Source organism: Ranitomeya imitator, chromosome 3 (genome assembly GCF_032444005.1).
Source record: "Ranitomeya imitator isolate aRanImi1 chromosome 3, aRanImi1.pri, whole genome shotgun sequence".
Lineage (NCBI taxonomy): Eukaryota > Metazoa > Chordata > Amphibia > Anura > Dendrobatidae > Ranitomeya > Ranitomeya imitator.
Window position 1 is genome coordinate 513,268,267 of NC_091284.1, and position 21,170 is coordinate 513,289,436.

General features: G+C 41.2%; 1 protein-coding gene across 8 annotated transcripts in view; it reads left to right on the forward strand.

Annotated features, from left to right (window-relative positions):
• GPM6B (glycoprotein M6B) overlaps positions 1–20,939 on the forward strand; it is a 200,120-nt gene extending 179,181 nt beyond the window's left edge. For 4 of the 8 annotated variants that reach the window (XM_069757721.1, XM_069757717.1, XM_069757720.1 and 1 more), the window contains 5 exons: positions 7,153–7,309; positions 8,379–8,550; positions 10,581–10,654; positions 16,304–16,369; positions 19,179–20,939. In XM_069757721.1, the coding sequence (XP_069613822.1) occupies positions 7,153–7,309; positions 8,379–8,550; positions 10,581–10,654; positions 16,304–16,369; positions 19,179–19,328 (619 nt within the window). In that variant the 3' untranslated portion in view covers positions 19,329–20,939. Of the gene's footprint in view, positions 1–7,152; positions 7,310–8,378; positions 8,551–10,580; positions 10,655–16,303; positions 16,370–17,790 lie in introns of all 8 variants that reach the window. The other 4 variants (XM_069757723.1, XM_069757722.1, XM_069757718.1 and 1 more) reach the window with 2 other exon arrangements.
• Positions 20,940–21,170: the final 231 nt, after the last annotated feature.

Consider the following 21,170-nt stretch of genomic DNA (forward strand, 5'->3'; position numbering starts at 1 on the left):
CAAGAGACCTAATGTTATAAAGATCAAGTCCTTACACCAAAGTTGTCAAATATTTGCTGTGCCAACTATTACATTTGTTGGACCTGTCTAATTTATGTACAGAAATCTATACACATGATGAATCAATAGCCCCGTACTGATGAATAGAATGGAATCTCAATCACAGAATTTTCTGCAACAAATTCATCGCCTAATATCAATAGAGCAATTTTTACCATCTTGACACGAAATGCCACTTAGTATGTCATATAGATATTATCGGCCCTTGTACAAAAGTGTCAGTGGTGGGAAAAGTCTGAATTTAGTCCAATTGGGTGCAAATACTTAAAGGGCTTATCCAAGAATGTTTTTTTTAAGTTGTGTTTTTTAATCAATGGGACTAAGTACTTATCAGCAGATAGTTGCTAACTACCTGCCTTTTTTGCCCAGTGACAATCTCTCCTGGCTCAGAACAGTCTTGGACCTCTCCTGGTGGCGACTCTGCTGCTTCCTGTGACGTCATGTCGGCTGAGTAGTTTGTTCTCTTCGGCTCTGTTGATTGAGTGTGGCTGCTAAAGGGAACCTGTCAACCCCAAAATCGAGGGTGAGCTGAGCCCACCAGCATCAGGGGCTTATCTACAGCATTACAGAATGCTGTAGATGAGCCCCTGATGTATCCTAAAAGATAAGAAAAAGAGGTTAGATTATACTCACCCAAGGGCGGTCCCGCTGCGATAAGTGTCGCGGTCCGGTCTGGGGCCTCCCATCTTCATCAGATGACGTCCTCTTCTTGTCTTCACGCTGCGGCTCCGGCGCAGGCGTACTTTATCTGCCCTGTTGAGGGCAGAGCAAAGTACTGCAGTACGCAGGCGCTGGGCCTCTCTGACCTTTCCTGGCGCCTGCAGTACTTTGCTCTGCCCTCAACAGGACAGATAAAGTATTCCTGTGCAGGAGCCGCAGTGTGAATTCAAGAAGACAACGTCATCGTAAGAAGATGGGAGGCGCCGGACCGGACCGCGATGCCCACCGGATTGGACCGCCTGCCCAGGTGAGTATAATCTAACCTCTTTTTCTCATCTTTTAGGATACATCGGGGGCTTATCTACAGCATTACAGAATGCTGTAGATAAGCCCATGATGGTGGTGGGCTTAGCTCACCCTCGATTTTGGGGTTGACAGGTTCCCCGTTAATGTCCTATAGATTGACAGCAGGCTAGCCACAGCGTTGGGGCTCGTGCAGACTGCCGTAGTTCCATCCGAGAGAATCTCACGGATTATGCAAATGGCACAGATCAAACTTTGATCAGGGTGTCCACATAGTGTGATTAGATTCTCTCGGATAAGAGAATCAGCACACTGTGAGGAGAAGATGGAGAAAAAAACGTTCTCCATCTTCTACATTGTCAGTTTCATCTGAGTGCATTGTGCTGGTTTAAACCCACTCATTGACTTGCATTGCCCAGTGTGATCTAAATATCGGATCAAACACTGACATGCAGTGATTTTCTTTTTTCTTGTTACAGATTCTGTAACAGGAAAAAAAATGGATATGAAATATTGATCCGGGTTCGATCTGATGTTTTTTCGGATCACACTCGGACTGATAATATCGCTGTATGCACCTGCCTTTAGGGTGAACCAGCTGTCAATCAACATGACACCAGCAGTGATGCTCATTGACTGAGTGGATGAGAAGGAACTGCTCTGTCACAATGACATCACAGGAAGAAGGAGAATCGCTCTCAGGAGTGGTTTGTGACTGCTCTGAGCTACAAGAAATTGTCACACGGCATAACAGGCAGGTAGTTAGCACCTACCTGCCAATAAGTGCTTTGCCCCATAGAAGAAAAAATAAATAAATCTTGGATAACCCTTTTTAAAATGTAAATAAACGTTCTTCTTGATTTTTCTTATACTGGGTCTTGAACTGCCTTCAGATCTGTGAGTGTCCAGGTCCAAAGACACGGCCCCCTACAATCGCAGAATAGATTCCCAAAAGGTGTGCAGCTTGGAAGACAGGGGCGCACAGATCCTGTCTGACTGCGTACAAAGCCTGGAGTACAGATTCACTGGAAATTAATAATTATGAAGCGTATTCTTTCCATTGAATTTTTACTCTGGGCATTGTGCGAGCTCAAGCAGGAGCTGTGTGCATCTGCCATTTCCGAGAAAAAATTGACCATATCTGGCTGAAATGTTTTCCCAATCCCCTAACACTATGCATTCTTTTCCCTCCTGCACTGCATCTTGCTCACGTTTTTATTGAACCAGTCACACTAGAAGAATTGGCCAGGTTCCTTGCATCTCCTTGCCTTACTACCTGTACCGGTGACCCTGTTCCCTCACATTTCCAGTAATTTTCCCCGCCTGTCACCACTCGCCTTACTAAAATATTTAATCACTCCCTTTCATCTGGTATTTTCCCCTCCTAATTTAAACACACCAATATACATCCATTACTTAAAAAACCAACCCTCAACACTTAAGGTACCTTCACACTGACCAACTTCACAACGATATCGCTAGCGATCCGTGACGTTGCAGCGTCCTGGATAACGATATCGTTGTGTTTGACACGCAGCAGCGATCTGGATCCTGCTGTGACATCGTTGGTCGGAGCAGAAAGTCCAGAACTTTATTTCGTCGCTGGATCTCCCACAGACATCGCTGAATCGGCGTGTGTGACGCCGGTTCAGCGATGTCTTCACTGGTAACCAGGGTAAACATCGGGTTACTAAGCGCAGGGCCGCGCTTAGTAACCCAATGTTTACACTGGTTACCAGTGTAAATGTAAAAAAAAAAAAACACTTCATACTTACATTCCGGTGTCTGTCGCGTCCCTCGGCGTTCTGCTTCCCTGCACTGTCAGCGCCGGCCAGCCGTAAAGCAGATTACAGCGGTGACGTCACGGGGGACAGACACCGGAATGTAAGTATGTAGTGTTTGGTTTTTTTTACATTAGCACTGGTAACCAGGGTAAGCATCGGATTACTAAGTGCGACCCTGCGCTTAGTAACCCGATGTTTACCTTGGTTACCAGGGGACTTCGCATAGTTGGTCGCTGGAGAGCTGTCTGTGTTACAGCTCTCCAGCGACCACACAGCGACGCTGCAGCGATCGGGATCGTTGTCTAGATCGCTGCAGCGTCGCTAAATATGACGGTACCTTAAGTCCACTGACGTCTAATCCATTCTCTCTCTGATAATTCTGTTCTTGACCTTTTTACAATCTGATTTCTGCTCTTTAAATTCTTTTGAAACTGCCCTCACTAAAGTCTCTAATGATCTGCTAACAGCTAAATCTAATGGTCACTACTCCCTTCTGATTCTCCTGGATCTCTCTACAGCATTTGATACTGTGTCACCAGCTCCTCCTCATTATGCTCCGCTCTACCGGGCTCAAGGACACTGTTCCCTCCTGGTTCTCCCACTACCTTTCTGACTGCTTCTTCACTGGATCTTTTGCTGGTTCTCCATCTCTCCTTTCCCTTACTGTCGGGATTCCTTAACCCCTTCATGACCCGGGGTATTTTTGTTTTTGCGTTTTTGTTCTTCGCTCCATTCCTTCCCAGAGCCATATTTTTTTTAATTTTTCCAGCAATATGGCCATGTGAGGGCTTATTTTTTGCAGGATGAGTTGTACTTTTGAACGACACTATTGGTTTTAACATATCGTGTACTAGAAAACGGTAAAAAAATTCCAAGTTCGGTGAAATTGCAAAAAATGTGCAGTCTACACTTGTTTTTTTGTTTGTTTTTTTTGCTTGGTTCACTAAATGCTAAAACTGACCTGTCATTATGATTCTCCAAGTCACTGCGAGTTCATAGACACCAAACATGTCTAGGTTATTTTTTATCTAGGTGGTGAAAAAAAAAATCCAAACTTTGCTTTAAAAAAACAAAAAAGACTTGCACAATTTTCCGATACCCATAGCGTCTTCATTTTTTGTGATCTGGGGTCGGGTGAGGGGTTATTTTTGTGTGCTGAGCTGGCATTCTTAATGATACCATTTTGGTGCAGATACGTTCTTTTGATCGCCCGTTATTGCATTTTAATGCAATGTCGCGGTGACCAAAAAAATTTTGTTCTGGCTTTTTGAATTTCTTTATCGCTACGCCGTTTAGCGAACAGGTTAATCCTTTTTTTAATTTATATATATATATATATATATATATATATATATATATATATATATATATATATATATATATATATATATATATATATATATATAATTTTCATATTTTTATAAACTTTTTTTTTACTTTTGCCATGCTTCAATAGCCTCCATGGGAGGTTAGAGGCTGGCACAACTTGATCGGCTCTGCTACATAGGAGCAATACTCGGATCACCTCTATGTAGTAGAATTACAGCATTACTATGAGCGCCGACCACAGGGTGGCGCTCTTGGCAATCCGGCATCAACAACCATAGAGGTCTCAAGGAGATCTCTGGTTGTCATGCCGACGTGCTGATGACCCCCGATCACATGACGGGGGCCACCGGTGTACGCAGCCGGATGGCCGGAAGTGCTTGTTAAATGCCGCTGTCAGTTTGACAGCGGCATTTAACTAGTTAATAGGCATAGGCGGATCGCGATTCCACCCACGCCTATTGCGGGCACATGTCAGCTGTTCAAAAAAGCTGACATGTCCCGGCTTTGATGTGGGCTCACCACCGGAGCCTGCATCAAAGCAGGGGTTCTGCCATCGGTCGTACTATTCAGTCCGATGGCAGAAACGGGTTAAAGTTCCATCCTCCTTTTCTCCTTGTACACCGCCCTTATTGAACAAACAATCCGTAGTTTCTGTTTTTAGTACATCTATGCTGATGACACCAAAATATATACATCGACTCCTGACCTTAACCCTGTATTACTACAAAATACCAGTGATTGTCTTTCTGCTGTCTCTAACATTATGTCCTCTCTCTATATAAACCTGAATCCGTCAAAAACTGAGCTGCTTATGTTTCCTCACTCCACTAACTTGATATCATATTTCACTCCCCACATCTGATCACTCGTTTGCTCATGTCACCTACACCTCAAAAATATCTCTAGAATTCGACCTTTTCTTTGACTCGGCAAAAACTCGTACTGTATCTCTTATTCATTCCTGTCTGGAGTATTGCAACTTTCTACTAAACCGTTTCCCTCTTACCAAACTCTCCCCTCTATTATGCACCCTAAATGCAGCAACCAGGATCTTATTCCTTTCCAACCTCTACACCGATGCCTTCACCCTGTGCCAGTCATTGCACTGGTTGTCCATCCGATACAGAGTTCAATATAAACTTAACACTCTCACCCACAAAGCGCCTCATGATTCAGCACCACCATACATCTCCTCCTTCCTCTCAGTCTGCCACTCTACCCATGCCCTCCTTTCTGCTAATGACTTAAAACTAAAATCCTCAATAATCCGAACTTCTCATTTCCATCTCCAAAACTTCTTGCCTGCTGTGCCAATTCTTTGGACTGCACTTGCCAGTTCAATTCGATTTATTCCCAATCCCCACAGTTTTAAGCGTGGCCTAAAACACATTTCTTTAGACTGGCCTATTGCCCCATCTCACTTATCTAAGTAACCCCGTTTTGACCATACAAAAGTTTTTTTCAAAATCAGGACCCTTGTAGCATCTGTTCACACACCCGCCAAGCAGTTAATAGCCCTCTGTGTCTGTACTGTACACATACAGGCTGGTGACCGGTTCATGCAGCTTTGTGTGCATACCCTGTTTAGTGTATTGTGGCTGTATCGTACAATATAAGCACTTTTTACAATTTGCCTTTTGTGTCTCCCCTATATCTTCATAAATTGGAAGCTTGAGAGCAGGGCCCTCACTCCTTTTCGTATTCTATAATGTCTTTATTGTCTGTTCAAGTCCCCTCTAAAATTGTAAAGTGCTGCGGAATACGTTGGCGCTGTAGAAATAAAATTATTATTTTTCTGTGTGCTGAGTTGCACATATCCCGAGATCTATTGTACGATCGATGAGGTGTCATGATGCAGGCCCTCAATGATCTCCCGGCAATTCAAGTGCCTGCTAATTTTGAAACATGAAGATCAAGTTGGGTTACTTTTTAAGCATAATAAGATATGTTTTTTAAGATGTCACTTTTAAGATGTGGTGAATATTATGTTCAATACATGTCCAACACCTTTCTGTTTTCTTTCTGACACATGAATGACAAAATGCCATGACAAATGAGACACAGTGTCTTCAGTTTTTAAAATAAAGGAAATTATCGCCTATGTCAAAATTGAGCCACTTTTTGTTTTTACAATAAATGTTACAGGTCCATACCACAGATCTGTTTAAGCTTTCCATCTGTATAACATTTATCCCTGTAATATCTCAATCCTGGCGTTGTGAACATTACAGAAGGCATTGTTCATAGAAAGTGTCACAGTAGACAGGTTTATTGATCTCCATTTGATCTACACCAGACTTTGCAGTGTGTAGGTTTATCAAATATGCTTACTATCTATGGACGCACAAAGTTAGTGTAGAAGACATAAGTCTAGTCTTCTGTTTCTACTGTCGTTCTACAACCTGAGCAATATAATGTGGTTTGCACATATACTAGTTGGGCTCTGTTAAGTTCTTCTTATAAGAGGGCTAAACACATAATGTAAGTCAAAAGTTGACCGAAATGGCTCATTTCAACCAAAGCACTATTGGGTGAAATCTACAATAAATGATTATTTTAACCAATTAATGACAGATAATCATCGCATGGGACAAAAATTGGTGATATTTAAGCTAAATCGTCTGATATTCGCATGTCCGTGAAAGGTCTCTGACAAAAACATTCCTAGAATTTATCCATAAAGATTGTTGATGCTTCATGCGCTGTCATGGTCTATAGCCAGTTTCAATGGCTACAACAGCCAAGATGGGCTAAAATGTGCATGGAAGCGTCGACCGTCTGATCATTCACTACTAGACAATGGTTTGTTGCCTAAAATTGACCCCCACAAGTCTATCATAGGGAATTGGACTGCATTAAATTCCCTATTTCACCATAATGTGCTTATGTCACTGCTCACCGCCATATTTTTCCACACCAAGATATGTGACCCCAACCTTAATCAAGTGATTGCAAACTGTAATGTCTTACCTATTGTAATGCGTCCTCCTGACATGTGGATGCTACTGTTTTCCAGAATCCAGTTAATGCAGTATGTGATCTATGGAATCGCTTCCTTCTTTTTCCTGTATGGGATCATTCTGCTGGCAGAGGGTTTCTACACCACCAGCGCCGTTAAGGAAATGCACAGTGAATTTAAAACCACGGCTTGTGGACGATGCATCAGTGGAATGGTGAGAATATCTGTGTAAGAATATTGCTTCACGGTAAAAGGGATTTTATTACACTGGAAAATGATGCAAAGTGGACAGAGCTTTTTTTTTTTTTTTTTTTTAAATTATATTTTTCATAGCTATTGATAATGGGCAGTGTAGGGCCCTTGTGCAAAAACAATATATGGGCCCTTTTGTAGTCAAATAGTTCTTCATAATGTACAATTCCACCTGCTTTGGAGGTAGAAATGGGCCTTTTTAACTCTTAGGCCCAAGTGTGGCCCCACAAGTTGTACCTATGGTATGTCCACCCCTGATGATTTGGGAATGGCGTGCGGGAAAACACCATTAACTCCTTCATGACATATGACGTATAGTTACGTCATATGTCATGTCCCTGACTCTGACGCGGGCTTGCACGCTGAGGCCACATCTTTCCCGGCAGCTGTTGACTGTTTCACTCCGTCATCACGTGCCTCTAGCACTCATAGGTGGAGCGGAGCTCCACCCGTGGCTGTTAACCTGTTAAAGGTCGCTGTTAATCTCTGATGGGGCGCTTAATTCTACTCCCCCACCAGTGCGCCCGTGATGTGATCGCGAGGCGCCAATGTGTTGTCATGACAGCCAGCAGTCTGCTGAAGAGAGAAACCTTCACACAACCTCATATTCCCAACATTTTTTTTGTGCTAAATTCCAATATTTTTTTCACTATTTAAATAAAAGAAAACAATATATGTTTGGTATTGGCGTAATCATACTGACCTGGAAAATCATATTCGCAGGTCAGTTTTGTCTGCTAGTGAACATGGTAAATTAAAAATAAAATGTCAATTGTGAAATTGCATTTTTTTGGCAATTTAAACGCACCTGGAAACCTTGATGAAACCTCCATGGAGCTCGTTATTAGTCATTGGGGTTCGTCAATCACTGTATGGAAACGTCACGACTGATCTTTCATAGCTTGCAGTGACACTAGTATGAACAATGCCCATGAGACACCCTAAAGACACAAGTGACAGTAAATGAGCCCAATAACGTGTCTGGATTATTCAGGATATTGGTTTATCTTCTTCACTTATTTCCTCATCAGTTTGTGTTTCTTACCTACATCTTGGGAGTGGCCTGGCTTGGAGTGTTCGGCTTTTCTGCAGTTCCTGTTTTCATGTTTTACAACATCTGGTCATCTTGTGAAGTTCTCAAAGGGCTGCCTGTAAATTATACTACAACCGCGGAACAGATATGTGTGGATATCCGGCAGTATGGTATGTCCGTTTTCATTTTAAGTTCCTTGGGGGTCTGTGGAAAAATAATTTTGACAGTCCTGTTGTTAAAATGAACAAGCTGAGTCTGTTCTTCCTTACCCTACATCATGCTGTTCTCAGATAAGGTGACAGAGACTCTGATCCCAGCAATATGTCACTTAGGGTACCGTCACACTGAAACGACGCTGCAGCGATACGACAACGATGTCGATCGCTGCAGCGTCACTGTTTGGTCGCTGGAGAGCTGTCACACAGACAGCTCTCCAGCGACCAACGATCCCGAAGTCCCCTGGTAACCAGGGTAAACATCAGGTTACTAAGCGCAGGGCCGCGCTTAGTAACCCGATGTTTACCCTGGTTACCAGCGTAAACGTAAAAAAAACCAAACATTACATACTTACATTCTGTGTCTGTCCTCCGGCGCTGTGCTTTCCTCTGCACTGTCAGCGCCGGTCAGCCGTAAAGCAGAGCGGTGACGTCACCGCTGTGCTTTCTGGCTGGCCGGCGCTGACACAGGATTCAGGAGGAGTGCAGAGAAGCACAGCGCCGGGGACAGACAGCTGAAGGTAAGTATGTAATGTTTTTTTTTTTTACGTTTACGCTGGTAACCAGGGTAAACATCGGGTTACTAAGCGCGGCGCTGCGCTTAGTAACCCGATGTTTACCCTGGTTACCGGTGAAGATATCGCTGAATCGGCGTCACACACGCCGATTCAGCGATGTCAGCGGGAGATCCAGCGACGAAAGAAAGTTTCAGACGATCTGCTACGACGTACGATTCTCAGTGGGGTCCCTGATCGCAGTAGCGCGTCAGACACAGCGAGATCGTAATGATATCGCTGGAACGTCACGGATCGTGCCGTCCTAGCGATCAAAGTGCCACTGTGTGACGGTACCCTTACTGGGCTATTTGCTGTAGTGTCGATAAAATCAGTGTTTTATCAGCAGGAGATTATCACTAGAGGACTAGTAAACCTGTTGACACACATTTCTCCATATTCATGAACTTTGTATAACCCGCCCAGCACTGATTAGCTGCTTTCAGTGTACACTGTGCTTAGGCAAAAAGCTGCCAATCAGTAGTGTTGTCGTGGTTATACAGAGCTCCGCATTCAGAGTACTGGTAGATCTGTAACAAATAAAACCTGCAAATATCGTCTTCAGAGAGGAAGAGGACTAGAACTCTAGTGCCACCTATATGAGGTAGCAATCCTGAAATTAAATACTGACTCTTTAACGAGCCTTGCCACATGACAAGGATAACAACCACGCCAAACACTCTATTTGCAGACAAGTGTTTCAAGGTGTTTGCCTCTCATCAGTGCAAAGTGGGAGGTCTGATTTTTCTAAGTGAGAGGCCTCCTTCAGCGGGTCTAAGAGGGAGAGTGCCAAGATTGTGTAAGGAGACATATAGGCCATGCAATGCTACTCTGGGAAGTTGAATATGCAAATATCAATTTCGGAGAGGACCCAAACTCTAGTGCCGCCTATAAACAGTGATTTTATCTGAACTGCAGTAAGCAGCTCAGCAACTGATACATTGCTGGATCAAAGTATTTGCCCTTACCCCTTACATTATTCTGCTTTCATATATTCTAGCAAAAATCTCATGTAAGATACCCTTTAATAGTGTCATCTCAGTTGGGAAAGGGTGTGCTACTGCTTAGGCCTAAGTGTATGGAACAGCAATGGTGTAAGATTTAGCCAGAAACAAAATGTCATGTATAGGAAAGTATTCCATGTATAGGAGGTCTTCAGAACATGGTGAGTTGGGTAAATGTGTGGGGGGTGGGGGGTGGTGTGGGGGTTTGTAAAGCAGCAGGGCTCAATTAATAGGGATAGCTAGAGAAAGTGACAACTATACAGTTAAGAAGAGAAAAAAATAAGCTATTTTAGGAAATCCTATTCTAACCGAGCTTCCAATTCACTAATATTCATTCCATGTTGCTTAGACGCATGGTCAGTGGGCGAAGAGCAGAGATGGTGCGCCAGTTTCTGCAGTAGTCTCACATATTCGAGTTTCGTTGTAGGTATAATTCCATGGAACGCCTTGCCTGGAAAAGCTTGTGGATCAGCATTGGGGAACATCTGCAGTACTACTGAGGTATTTATCCTAAAATCCATTACTGTAGATCAAAAATAAGAAACTCTGAGAAAAAAAATCTATATTGTAGGGTTTTCACTATAAAAGCCTATGTGTATGGATTCACCCACTCAAGTTATAGATTTCAGCAACTGGAGTAATCCCTCTCTCCCAGGAACGTTGTCACCAATCTCTTATTATAAAACCCCTCTTATTACTCTTTTTAATGCAAAGAGCCACTAGTGCTAGTCCTGTATGAACATAACTGGGCCCACCCTGCCGCCAGTATATTCACGTGTGGAAATGAACGTTGATCCATGCACTGTAACATGGCCATAGTAGTCTTGTGTGTAAGATATTGGTTTCCTGAATGCACCAGCAGGAAAGGTTGCTGCGAATGCCCATCTACTGAGTAACCGATCTGTTTCTAGGAGTGGGGTTTATTTGTGACAATGCAGGGAATTATGTGTAATTTTGTAGTTTTTTTTCTAGTCTATTAATGCATGACCGCAAAATTAAAAAAAAACCATACACAAATAATCTGTCATTTTGGGCTGACTGGGGCTTCTTCAGGAAGTGGAAAAAATACAAATCTAAAGTAAGTCATTATAAACAAATGTTTACATACATTTACCAGCAAATCATATTTATTTTGTTTAAAGGGTAAGCACTATAGAAATAAAATGACAACTTTTTTGCTACACTGTATCAGTGGGACAGGTGCCTGTGAGGATGGGCAGTAAGAAACTCCTCTGTTGTGACCTTACACCATATACTGCTATCTCCAGGTCACAGCAACCACTAGCATTTAGAAAGACATGGTGGACAGGAGTCTAAGGAGCCTCCTCTTACCTAATCATCCATGGTATCTCCAGTATTGGATCACAAAAACAGGGTGGATAGGAGTGTGAGCAGCTTCTTCTTACCTCAGCACCCCTGGCATTTCCACTATGAGAACAGATAGACAGGGTGGACAGCATTGTGAAAAAATTTTTTTTTTTTTTTTTTTTTTTATTTCAGTACCCCTGCTATCTCCAATATTAGATAAGATAGACAAGGTGGACAGCAGTGTGAACAGCGTCTTCCTAAGGGTACTTTCACACATCAGTTTTTTGTCGTCAGGCAGAATCCGGCGAATTTTTAAAAAAACTGATCCGGCGCAGATTGTGAAAAAGTGATGCGACGGATCCGTTTTTTGGTGGATTTGTGTTTTTTTTATTTTTATACCCGGGGATAGAGTTTGGATCTCTTGTTCTGGGGAGGAGAGGAAGGAGAGAGACAGACTCCAGAATAGAAAATGCTGCTACGGGGCATGCTCAATTGAAAGAAAAAAAAAGAAAACGGAATTGGTTTCCGGATTCATCGTTTCACCCTTTTTTCGCCGGACAGAAAAAACATTGTTAGGTATGTTTTCTCCAGCTGTCGGAAAACGGATTTTCGACGGATATGACAAAAAACGGATGAAACATGAGGCCATCTGGCGCTAATACAAGTCTATGAGGAAAAAACGGATCCGGCGGCAAATTTTACTGGATCCGTTTTTTTCACAATTCGCCGGATTGTGCCTGATTTGTGAAAGTGGCCTAACTGAACACTCTTCGTATTTCCAGTATTAGATCTGAGAGACAGAGTGCACAGCAGTGAGAGAGGGTGAACAGCAGTGTGAGCAGCTTCTTCTTGCCTCAGTACCCTTGTGTATCCAGTATTAGGTCAGATACACAGGATAATAATAATAATAATTTTGTTTATATAGCGCCAACATATTCCGCAGCGCTTTACAAAATATAGAGGGGACTTGTACAGACAATAGACATTACAGCATAACAGAAATCACAGTTCAAAATAGATACCAAGAGGAATGAGGGCCCTGCTCGCAAGCTTACAAACTATGAGGAAAAGGGGAGACACGAGAGGTGGACAGGATGGACAGCAGTGTGAGCAGTTTCTTCTTACCTCAGTACCCTGTTGTATCCAGTATTAAGTCAGATAGACAGGATGGACAGCAGTGTGAGCAGCTTATTCTTACCTCAGTACTCTGGTATATCCAGTATTAGGTCAGATACACAGGGGTGGACAGCAGTGTGAACAGCTTCTTCTTATCTCAGTACCCTGGTGTATCCAATATTAGGTCAGATAGACAGGATGGACAGTAGTGTGAGCAGCTTATTCTTACCTCAGTACCCTGGTGTACCCAGTATTAGGTCAGATAGACAGGATGGACAGCAGTATGAGCAGTTTCTTCTTACCTGAGTGCCCTGTTGTATCCAGTATTAAGTCAGATAGACAGGAGGGATAGCAGTGTGAGCAGCTTATTCTTACCTCAGTACTCTGGTGTATCCAGTATTAGGTCAGATAGACAGGATGGACAATAGTGTGAGCAGCTTCTTCTTATCTCAGTACCCTGGTGTATCCAATATTAGGTCAGATAGACAGGATGGACAATAGTGTGAGCAGCGTATTCTTACCTCAGTACCCTGGTGTACCCAGTATTAGGTCAGATAGACAGGATGGACAGCAGTATGAGCAGTTTCTTCTTACCTCAGTGCCCTGTTGTATCCAGTATTAAGTCAGATAGACAGGAGGGATAGCAGTGTGAGCAGCTTATTCTTACCTCAGTACTCTGGTGTATCCAGTATTAGGTCAGATAGACAGGATGGACAATAGTGTGAGCAGCTTCTTCTTATCTCAGTACCCTGGTGTATCCAATATTAGGTCAGATAGACAGGATGGATAGCAGTGTGTACAGCTTCTTCTTATCTCAGTACCCTGGTGTATCCAATATTAGGTCAGATAGACAGGATGGACAATAGTGTGAGCAGCTTATTCTTATCTCAGTACCTTGGTGTATCCAGTATTAGGTCAGATAGACAGGATGGACAGTAGTGTGAGCAGCTTCTTCTTATCTCAGTACCCTGGTGTATCCAGTATTAGGTGAGATAGACAGGATGGACAATAGTGTGAGCAGCTTATTCTTATCTCAGTACCCTGGTGTATCCACTATTAAGTCAGATAGGACGGACAATAGTGTGAACAGCTTCTTCTTATCTCAGTACCTTGGTGTATCCAGTATTAGGTCAGATAGACAGGATGGACAGTAGTGTGAGCAGCTTCTTCTTATCTCAGTACCCTGGTGTACCCAGTATTAGGTCAGATAGACAGGATGGACAATAGTGTGAGCAGCTTATTCTTATCTCAGTACCTTGGTGTATCCAGTATTTGGTCAGATAGACAGGATGGACAATAGTGTGAGCAGCTTATTCTTATCTCAGTACCCTGGTGTATCCAGTATTAGGTGAGATAGACAGGATGGACAGTAGTGTGAACAGCTTCTTCTTATCTCAGTACTCTGGTGTATCCACTATTGGGTCAGATAGACAGGATGGATACTAGTGTGAGCAGCTTCTTCTTATCTCAGTACCCTGGTGTATCCAGTAATAGGTCAGATAGACAGGATGGATAGCAGTGTGAACAGCTTCTTCTTATCTCAGTACCCTGGTGTATCCAGTAATAGGTCAGATAGACAGGATGGACAATAGTGTGAACAGCTTCTTCTTATCTCAGTACCCTGGTGTATCCAGTAATAGGTCAGATAGACAGGATGGATAGCAGTGTGAACAGCTTCTTCTTATCTCAGTACCCTGGTGTATCCAGTAATAGGTCAGATAGACAGGATGGATAGCAGTGTGAACAGCTTCTTCTTATCTCAGTACCCTGGTGTATCCAGTATTGGGTCAGATAGACAGGATGGACAATAGTGTGAACAGCTTCTTCTTATCTCAGTACCCTGTTGTATCCAGTAATAGGTCAGATAGACAGGATGGATAGCAGTTTGAACAGCTTCTTCTTATTTCAGTACCCTGGTGTATCCAGTAATAGGTCAGATAGACAGGATGGATAGCAGTGTGAGCAGCTTATTCTTATCTCAGTACCTTGGTGTATCCAATATTAGGTCAGATAGACAGGATGGACAATAGTGTGAGCAGCTTATTCTTATCTCAGTACCTTGGTGTATCCAGTATTAGGTCAGATAGACAGGATGGACAATAGTGTGAGCAGCTTATTCTTATCTCAGTACCCTGGTGTATCCAGTATTAGGTGAGATAGACAGGATGGACAGTAGTGTGAACAGCTTCTTCTTATCTCAGTACTCTGGTGTATCCACTATTGGGTCAGATAGACAGGATGGATACTAGTGTGAGCAGCTTCTTCTTATCTCAGTACCCTGGTGTATCCAGTAATAGGTCAGATAGACAGGATGGATAGCAGTGTGAACAGCTTCTTCTTATCTCAGTACCCTGGTGTATCCAGTAATAGGTCAGATAGACAGGATAGACAATAGTGTGAACAGCTTCTTCTTATCTTGGTACCCTGGTGTATCCAGCATTAGGTCAGATAGACAGGATGGATACTAGTGTGAGCAGCTTCTTCTTATCTCAGTACCCTGGTGTATCCAGTATTGGGTCAGATAGACAGGATGGACAATAGTGTGAACAGCTTCTTCTTATCTCAGTACCCTGTTGTATCCAGTAATAGGTCAGATAGACAGGATGGATAGCAGTTTGAACAGCTTCTTCTTATCTCAGTACCCTGGTGTATCCAGTAATAGGTCAGATAGACAGGATGGATAGCAGTGTGAGCAGCTTATTCTTATCTCAGTACCTTGGTGTATCCAATATTAGGTCAGATAGACAGGATGGACAATAGTGTGAGCAGCTTATTCTTATCTCAGTACCTTGGTGTATCCAGTATTAGGTCAGATAGACAGGATGGACAATAGTGTGAGCAGCTTATTCTTATCTCAGTACCCTGGTGTATCCAGTATTAGGTGAGATAGACAGGATGGACAGTAGTGTGAACAGCTTCTTCTTATCTCAGTACTCTGGTGTATCCACTATTGGGTCAGATAGACAGGATGGATTCTAGTGTGAGCAGCTTCTTCTTATCTCAGTACCCTGGTGTATCCAGTAATAGGTCAGATAGACAGGATGGATAGCAGTGTGAACAGCTTCTTCTTATCTCAGTACCCTGGTGTATCCAGTAATAGGTCAGATAGACAGGATGGACAATAGTGTGAACAGCTTCTTCTTATCTCGGTACCCTGGTGTATCCAGCATTAGGTCAGATAGACAGGATGGATACTAGTGTGAGCAGCTTCTTCTTATCTCAGTACCCTGGTGTATCCAGTATTGGGTCAGATAGACAGGATGGACAGTAGTGTGAACAGCTTCTTCTTATCTCAGTACCCTGTTGTATCCAGTAATAGGTCAGATAGACAGGATGGACAATAGTGTGAGCAGCTTCTTATTACCTCAGTACTCTGTTGTATCCAGTATTAGGGCAGATAGACAGGATGGATAGCAGTGTGAACAGCTTCTTCTTATCTCAGTACCCTGGTGTACCCAGTATTAGGTCAGATACACAGGATGGACAGTAGTGTGAGCAGCTTCTTATTACCTCAGCTTCCCTGATATCTCTAGTAATAAATTCTTATAAACCCCTCCATCTTCATACAGATGAATGTAAGGCGTTTATAATGCCTCTTATTTTCATATGGTCATCTCAAGCCTCTACGTTTTTCTCGAATTGAATCACTTCTTAATATAAGAATGTTCATCTTCTATATGTTTTGTATACTTATGTTATGAATTGATTTTCTCATTTCTTTTCTAGTTCTACATGTCCTACCACCTCTTTATTGTGGCTTGTGCTGGTGCAGGTGCTACTGTTATTGCACTGGTGAGTATAAATTAACGTCTCCAGTATTTTGCATCTCTTTAATTAATTAGTTATTTATGTATTAGTCTTTTCTATCCATCCATTTCTGTTGCTGTTAGAAGTGTTTAAGGTGCTGTGTTCATAGGTGCTGTGTTCAATGGAAACTAAGCACCACATAAAAATTACTGATTCCTATCCCCAAACGTGCTCTTTAGTAGCTCATCTACACTTTTGAAGCCATTTCTTGGTAGGAAGTAATGATTCCATATTCCTATATGGATCGGTCTTGATGTATAGTGTCCACAGTGTATAAGGGTCGCATAGTGTTCCCAAGTTTACTCTTTTAAAGAGGTTTTCCAACACTTTTTTTTACAATTTCTAAAAATGTTTACATCTTTTATCTTGATCCACTTTAAAATGAATGTATTATATGAGAAATTAACATATTTGGGGATCTTTAACGCTTCTTCCAGTGCGCCCGATTATTTGTTGGCTGCACTTCCAGTCTGCAGCAGCTTCTGTCTCTGGAGACTAGATAACCTATAAAGCTGTGAGCTGGCACGTCAGCCAGTTCCTGATCTTCTGAGACCTTGAGCGTAGGCGGAAAGAGGATGTGAAATTGAACATATCTGGAAAGCCGACCAGGGCATGCTCACATGGAGCTCGGCACCATGTACTCGATGTCACAAATTACATTACCATTCATTCAGCAGCAAAGGATCTTCGTTCCAAAGTATGTTTCTTTGGAAGCTTAAAAAAAGGCAAATTGGACCTTTTTAGAAAAGTATATATCAAACCCTGACTTGTTTTTAGTGATAGAATTTATTCAGAATACATTTTGAGTCTTGGAAAACCCCTTTAATCATTGAAAAACAACCTGGTTCATTGAAAATATTGTCCATATAGAAATGTGGATCAGAATAAATTCTATACATAACATAGTCAACTCATAACGTAGTATTAATGCATCAGATTGGCTAACATTCAACTACATTTCCCCCATAAATCCAGTTATGCATCAATTCCAAAGGAATTAAAAATTATTAGACTATCACTAGTAATACAATTTGACTATTTGTGGACATGAATCCTAAAAATGTACAAAACCCATTCGTTGCACTTTTCCTTAAATCTCACCATTTTCTTTCAACAAGTGTCCTTTCTTTTCTGTTATGGATGCAAGTATTCTGTAAAGCCAGCTGTTACCTAGCGGAACATGGACAGCACCAATCTATGAATAGTTATTGTATAAGAATGAACCCCCCAAATAATATACAGTGGGTCTTTTATTTCTGGCTGATCCCGACCACTTTTATCATGGGGAACTCACTCCCAATCTTCCTTGATCTTTTTATAATTAAGACTATAGTGATGTCCAAGGCTGCGTGAGGCATTGCAGTGCCGTATCTTACACACCTTTTTATTTTGTTCTTTTCCACCAGCTGATCTACATGATGGCAACCACATATAACTATGCCGTTTTGAAGTTTAAGAGTCGGGAGGATTGCTGCACTAAATTCTAATGTGTTTTAGTCACAGCGTTAGAAAGACTACATTGTTGTAGCTTAAACCACCACTGACACTCTCTGGACTAAACCCAGTCTAGCATTTACAATTTTTTCTATGATTATTATGTTGGTTTTTGTTATGTTTTTTCATTTTGTATATAGCAAGTGTCACTCAATAGCATCATAGAGTAATATTAAAACTATATTGTATGAAAAACACGACCACCATGAGATCTGGCTAAATTCTGTTACTTAAAGCAAAGCACATTCACTTGGCATCTGTTGAACGATGTCTGAAACGCGTGCCTTCCCTGATGTCCAACACCCAACATGCGGTACGTTTCTAGACACGAAGTTGGGTCATCAGGGTATATAAAGCTTCATTGTCACAGCTACAGAATATGTATTTTTTGTATAAACTATTACTAACTAATAACAGTGCTAATTCGCCCTTAATTGTTCAGATTCAGTTGTTGTAGGCGTTTTTTTTTTTCTTCGCAAAACGCACTTGTACAGTTGAAATAAATGACGGTAACAGATTATTATTTATTAGCCAGATCTCAGACAATAAGCGCGGCTGATAGGCCCTTGAGCACTAGATTCGAGACCAATGATTTGACATGCAATTAATGGAGGCGTAGCTGGCCAAGCGAGGACGACACAAGGAAGTGATGTGTGGCAGGAAATAGTGCAGAGGAGGAAGTTCTGTGTGACATAATTATCACTGGATACATGACATGGAAGTTTGAAAGAAGAATAGAAGCACTAGCAATAAATTCATTTTATAACCTATTTTTGTAGTTGAATAAAGTGGCAATAAACACTAATTTGTGGCCTGCATGCTTCTGTGTATACATTTTTACCTCTACAGGTTCATTAATAATTGAAGAATAATTCAGGCGACTTCCTTCATTTCTATTCCTTTATGTACTGAGGTTTCCCTCACATATGTACATGCCTGTCTGATAAAATATCCCTTTTATATACCATTAAAATAAAATAATTTGTATCCTCGTCAGTTGTTTTTGAGGGGTTTGTTGCTTTAACCAACTGGCAAAACACATTTCCTCTCAATTAATTTTACTCCTGGCTTCCTAACTTCCTTAGTTACTTTCCTCATCCTTTTTGTTTTTTTTCAGCCATAGTAAACCAAGTGCATGCCTAAACAGAAAGTTATTAATGTCCGCTACAGGGTTAAAAAAGCCTATTAACACTTATTTATGATTTATTATTAAACTACTACTACTATTAGTACTCTAATAACCTGCTTGCTTTGCCTCTTGACACGTTTACTAGCCATCGTGCTCACCCTTCTCTTGCAGATCCACTTCCTCATGATTCTGGCTTCTAATTGGGCCTACTTAAAGGATGCGAGCAAAATGCAGGCCTACCAAGACATTAAAGCTAAGGAAGAGCAAGAACTTCAAGACATCCAGTCGCGATCAAAAGAACAGCTCAATTCTTACACATAAATTCTTAACCATGACACGGCATGAAATGCAGTAGCCTTTATGATTAATCATTTAATGCAGATGTGTACCATTGAAGGAAACCTGAACGAGCCACCGGCTATTATTATTATATGTATTTCAAAATGCAGCGAATAAGAACATCCTGACGTTCTCCCCCATATTTTGTGATCTCAGGCGTATTAAAATGAAGCACTTTATAAGGTATAAGGTATCAGTGTTTTTCTCCCTCGGTGGAATTCGAATTTCCCAAATAGAGGGATCAGGTGTAGACAGGCAGCAGGTCATACTTGGACATTAAATAGGTGCAAATACAGTACTTGATTTGAGAACCATTATGTTCAATTTCTATAAAGTGTTGCCATTTTGAACTGAATCAATGACCCGAAAACATTTCTACATATAATATTGATTCTTTAAAAAATTCCAATGAAAGGAGCTTAAGTGTCATAATTATCATCCCAAGCATCAGGGACACCCATGATCAGTCAGTTTGGTTCCCCTTCCCCTCCTTCATTTTCCAAATAAAGTATACTAGTCTCCTACACACCATTGAGACAGACAGATTGTGACCAAGACCTATTCTATTGACAGTGAGCCCACCAAATTTGTGAGACCTTGTGGTTAAGCGAAACTACCTAAGGATTCGGTCAAATTGTAGGTCCTAGTTCTCTACTATAAATTTTTGCTCTCCCCTACCCCAGCCTTCCCATCCGAAAAAACGAGGATCCAACCTTATTATACCTCGAAATCAACATCAAAAGTTAAGTCTGACCATTTAAACAAGAACTAATACCTTAGTGTAACGTTCCTAGTTTCGTGGTAAATTGCTAGGGTATACTTGTTCAGCTAACGAAATGGCTGCATGCATTTTGAATTTAGACGATCGGTCCAAGTTAACACATCTTAATTAATAGTGTTAGTCTTAGGTAACGATGATCAAAAATGACAGTGGTGCATTGAATATATAGTATTACATTGTTGCTGTAGATCATTCCTATTTCTGTAGTTGATTGTGATTTTTGTTTTGACAGTTGCACTTCCAAAATATTATAAAAAAGAAAAAAAATGAAAAGACACAAAATAAAAAAATCCACACAAATGTGAAGTGTAGACGGTACAGATATAGATGATCATGTCCAGTCTACTTGACCTGAAGATATTACTTATCGTTGACTTGTTAACAGACAGTGTTCAGGTATTTTGTTTGGTTACAATCCTGAAAGGACGTTTTGTTTTTGACAATTTTGAAATTGAGGCGTATATTGTATTTAGGTAACATGTTACTTTAATAGCCTAGCTTTTTGTTGAAGCCAATGCATGGAAAACTCGTAATTCTTTCTACTGCAATGCAGGTGATTGTTCTAGCCCAGTGTCCTAATGTATGGATAACGAAGGCAATGTCTTAATTTTTTTTTTCTATTCTGTGTAGTTGACTGAAGTTTTCTTTTTGAGATCCCGTTTAGTGTAATTATTTTTATGTAAAAGAAAAAGAAGCATTTACCTTTTGCTATGTATAAATTTTTGTAACCTAACAGTGAATCAATATTTTCTATCAGTGCCAAGGGCTTCCTGTAGTTATATCCAAGTGTTATAATAAATATTTGTAGATAACCGCCTGGTTCTGTGATTTCATGTTTGTTTTTGTGCACATGTATGTACTAGAGTTTTATAAATCTTACTTAGTTTTCTCTACACAGGTAATTTCTAATATTTTATGTAGTATTTTTATTATATAAATTTTATTAGCATATACATTAACATGTATTAATATTTTGAGTGTACAATCATAAGACAAACGAGGGCAAAACTGAGAAGATATCTAATGGTAAATTTTTATATAAT